At 46.6% G+C, this 4,708-nt stretch overlaps 1 protein-coding gene across 1 annotated transcript in view; it reads right to left on the minus strand.

Moving 5' to 3' along the window:
* Positions 1–4,099, minus strand: part of ZIC4 (Zic family member 4) — a 14,249-nt gene extending 10,150 nt beyond the window's left edge. The window contains exon 1 of the mRNA XM_026040154.1: positions 4,000–4,099. Coding sequence (XP_025895939.1) covers positions 4,000–4,069 — 70 coding nt within the window. The 5' untranslated portion in view covers positions 4,070–4,099. The remainder of the gene's footprint in view (positions 1–3,999) is intronic.
* Between the last annotated feature and the right edge of the window lie 609 nt (positions 4,100–4,708).

A 4,708-nucleotide genomic window follows, 5' to 3' on the forward strand; every position in this document is an offset into this window, starting at 1 on the left:
CAGGCGAAAGGGGCAGCTGAGACGCTCTGTGAGGCAGCTACCGTCCCATTGCCCTTGGCCTAGCGCTCGAGGCGAGGCAGCTTTGCAGGGAGTCCCACAAAGGACCCTGGAAGATTCCCACTGCCGTCCCTTGTTAAGTTTTAGCATTTATCTGGTTATTGGCTGCTGGAGTAACATGGGTAATCATTATTTTTAGTCTGAATCGGAGAGTTTAACCCAGAAGAGGGAGTCTGTCTCTTTCCGTCTCTCCCTCTCTCTCTCTCTCTTCCACAGGATATTTCCAAGTAAAATCCTCTTCCTGGCTGAAGAAAAACACTGGAATGCATCCATACATTACACATACGCTACTACTGCTCACCTGAAGGAAAGAAACTCCTTTGCGTGTTTTAGATTGCTTAAGGGTGGAAGTGTAGGTTAAGGCTTCAGACTTTATGCGCTGAGGCATTAAAGCTTTTAAAAAGCTCAGGGCTTCAGCAGAGAAGGAAACAGGAAGGAAGGAGGAAGGTTTTTAAAGAAGGCAGAACTTAATATATATAAGTACACTGAAAGAAAAAAAAAACGAAGAGGAAGGATGGGGAAGGACGGGAGAAATACTGTATCTGCTTCAAAAAAACAAAAAGAAAAAGAAAAAAAAAGAAAAAAAAAACCCTGCAAATATCTGCCTATGGGATTACCACAGAACTCGGGTCCTGGGGGAAAAAAAATCCACCAATGACCATTCTATCTTGCGAAATAAAGCAACAGCTAATTCTCCTAGCCTCCTGTCGGATATCCTGCATTTTAATGCATTGACTTACTGTCATCTTACCAGTGGATGCTCATTCTGGAGCTCAATGAGCCCGCTCGCCATTTCCAGGGCCACGTAAAGCCCTCAGCCCACAAAAGTTTAACATTAKGGGCGATTGAGCAGTTTTATGTTAAGTAGTAAAACTGGAAAACATTTGTCCTTTTCAAACCAATTATTCTTATAACAGAGACCACTAGTCAAGGATGTGGAAAGGTACGAWTAAAGTGTTGGACATATATAATCATATAGGTACATTTTATCCCAGCTTTGCATACTCTGGGCTATCTGTGGTTACGTATTTTGGTTCTAATTGCCTTTAACCATATTTTATGAGTCAGAAAAGTAGTATTTATGTAGTTAGCTAGAGATACGTTCTTGTGTATATCTGTCTGAGTGGAGATGATGAAAAGTGACAAATGATGCAATTAGCTCTCCATCCTTACATAACATGTTTACGAAGGCATTTTAAACCACACACCATCTTCACACTATCTTAACTTTCAAGTCTGCTTGCTCTACGAAATGGATTTGACAGTCCTATTCATGACCATCTCAATAGGAGTGCACAGAAGAGACAAACGTTAGCAAGTATGAATCTGTTACTTACAAATGTACCCAGAGTGCGAATTCCAAATAAATCTATTTCCCTCATACCTCCTTAAAACACTTAATCTCTACATACTTGTTATCCATCAATTCTGACACTGCTCAGTCAAGGGAGAAAGCATCTGGAACCGTTTATCAATTAAAAAAGAAAATGTCATAACCGGTTTGCCCTGAGCTAATTTAAAATATTGTGATGGTTTCTCGTCAGACACTAATGGYTCTCAGTTCTCCCCTCACTTAGGGCTCTCCCTGACTCCCTTTTTCCTGCTCTGAGCGAGGATCCGGCTCTCGGGGTCGTGGGTGCCTGGGGAAGCCCCGTGCGGGGAGCGAGCCCCGGGCCGCGCACATGTCTGGGGCCGTGGGGAAGTGGAGAAAGAGGAGGAGAATGGGGACAAAACCGYGCAAGTTCCGCGGACCTCGCAGGCTACTCTTAAAGGTTCAACGCCCGTTTGTGCTCTGCATTGGCAGCTTGAGCCTGTCCCTCGAGCGGTGACCGAGGCTCCTGCATCTTGTCGGGAATATGAGCCATATTGGACCAGACAAGAAGGACTTGTCAGGCGTTGGGGCAATTTCTCAAGTGTGTCAGCTTYCCCCTCCATCTCTTCCCCCATCCTCCCCTTTCTACCTGGGTAGAGTAAGGAATTCGCCCCCACCACCCTCCCCAAGATTGCTCTCGAGACTCAAGGCCTGGATAAACTAGAGAAGGCAGGATTGCACAAGAAACAGAAATATCCTGAGCTGAAGCCCAGATGCCAGGGAAGAACCTTTGCTGAGACAGTTCTATCTTGTTTTAAGGGAAGAGGTAGCGAAGGACCACGGAGTCTTGGGTGTCAGCTCCAGGGRGAATCAGCATCAAGAGGTGGGCTGCTTGGTAGAGTGTAAATCTCCTATATCTGAGTAGTTTCTGTGCTTCTGCAATCCTGTCTGCAGCACTCAGCCCCCTCAGCAGCCTGCTGTAGAGAGGTGACATGTTGTGGGAAGGAATCCCAGCTTCTTCCCTCGCACAGAGMCGGGTCACCCTTCCTTGATGGCCCTCCTTCCAAGGCTCAAATAAAGGGAGTCGGGCATTAGGTCAGACCCTGCCCCAGAGCAGAAACAGGGAGCGCTGCGCTCTTGGCCAAAGACTGCAGGCAAAGTCACCAGGGGCCGGAGCGGCCCCGCATCTCGGCGCTGCGCCGCGGGCTCGCTGCGCGCCGCCCTKCCTGGGGCCCCGCACGTCGGGGCTCGCCGAGGGTCAGCAAATCCCTGCGACCGGCACAGTCCCGGTCGGTCTGTTCAGAGAACCGTTTTATGCACTGTATTCTGCCTTGTTTTGGTATAAATATACCCGCACAGCAAGGCGCTTCTCCGTATTTCTGCCTTTGCCGGAGACAAGGGCTGCTGTGAACTTGACATGCAGAGCAGTTTTCCCCAGGAAAACTGGGGCTGCTTGTGTTGTGCTCTTTGACTTGGGGCCAAATCTTCCACTTCCCTCGAGTCGTGTTCCGTGTAAGGAACAGTTTCTGCCCCGCTCTGGAACTCCCGAGAGAGCAAAATCTGCTCCGACCTCTGCCTCTTCGGAGAATTCCCTTCCCTGATGTGGCAGCTAGGAACTTCTCACTAGGTGCCCCGGGCTGGGAGGGAATGCCTTAAATCGCCGAGACAAGAGGCTCCAAGTGCTAACCTTTAGCTCCAGGGCAAGAGAAGTGRAAGGGATTAATCTGAAAGTAGCAAGATTTCTTAAGAAAAAGAGGAAGCAGAAATGGAGAGGACCGAGGAGTCCTCCTGTGMATCCGTCCTAGCCATCACACTTGGCAGGCAAGAATCAGCAGCCAGCGAGACCACGGCTGACACAGGCTGGACCCGAGGCTCTGGTGTCCYGGCAGAAGGCACTGCTGTTTAGCAAGGGCTGCTTCCAGAAAYACCCCCCCTAGTAAAAAACATTTCCTCAGAGGGAAGAGAAGCGGACCCTGAATGGCTCGAAAACAGGCTCGCCCTTTGTTTCTGTTTGCTCTCCCTTTGCCGCTCAGGAGGACTTCCTTATTCCAAGTTTCCCGATTAATGGGGATTCAGCTACCAGAAGAGCAAGGGCCGGCGACTAGGTCTGTCGCTCACTTTTCATGACCTAGAGATACTCTAGGACAAGCAAATCATATGCTTATTTTAAATAGAATATTTCATTCAGCACCTCAAGATTAAGGTATTCCTGTCAGATAAGCTGTCAGTCACTAACTACTTAGACACCACATTGTGGAAGGCTGGTATCCCTGGTAAAGATGATACATATCATGTAAACCCCATCAACAAGATCAAAGTCTTCTTCTTTAATAAGATCCAATACATGTCAAACCTCATTCCAATCAAATCGTCCGTAAATGAATTCAAGATGAATATGTCATAGAATAATGTGACAGTGCAATCACATGGGGTCAGGGGTTGTTGTTTCAATGAGAGAGTCGTCAAATATTAATTCTAGAACCTCCAAATGAATAGACATTGAGCAGGATTAAGCAGCTGCTGGTGGGGCGTTGTGCCGCTGATTTGTGTTTATGCAAGTACGTTAAACACTAAGCTGAAAAAAAAGTCTCCTTTGAACTGAAAAAAAAAATCCACATATTTTAACTTACTTGACTTTTCCAGGGTGTTTCTGTGAAGTCGTTTTCTTTTCCTCATTACAAGGGGAGTCTTGTGCCTCATTTCCTGACTTTGTTCCTGTTTGGAAAGAGGGTTAGAAAGTTAAGAGCAAAAACATTTGTATGAGATATGAAATGAGTATGGTACGAAATGATTGGAACAGCGTGGAATCAAAAAGAAAAAAGAAGTATCAAAGGGTTAAATAGCGAGGGTGGGGGAAGACGAGGTTTCTCCGGGAGGAAACTGGAGGCTGTCTCCCCAGTAAACCAGCACATGTTTTATGGAGCCGTGAAGTTTTCATGGCTGATTTAGGAAAAAAAAAAATATGAAAGGACATCTTTTCAATTCTTCTTTGATCTGACATTCACCTTCTGGCAGGCTATTGTACGGCGGGTTTTTACCAACTGGACTATATTGTTTACAGACCCTTCCCTTCTGAAATTAAATTTCGGACTCTGCGAGCCTCCAGCGCAAGTTGTTGTCTCAGCAAGGATTAGTATAGTACCACCCTGACGCTTCTCCCTGCCTATAATTTTCAGCTTGCTCTTTGCACTCTTCAAGACAGAGTCCTTCCTCTGCTGCTGATGGAAGTTTGCACATCTTTCTTTGAGCGGCAGCAATAACCCTGAATGTATGTCTGACTTCTGGCATAAAGTACCATCCCGAATTTTTGCAGATGTCTTTGAAATTCTCGGGGATTTC

This window comes from Nothoprocta perdicaria, unplaced genomic scaffold (genome assembly GCF_003342845.1).
Source record: "Nothoprocta perdicaria isolate Ctin4 unplaced genomic scaffold, notPer1 scaffold_25, whole genome shotgun sequence".
Lineage (NCBI taxonomy): Eukaryota > Metazoa > Chordata > Aves > Tinamiformes > Tinamidae > Nothoprocta > Nothoprocta perdicaria.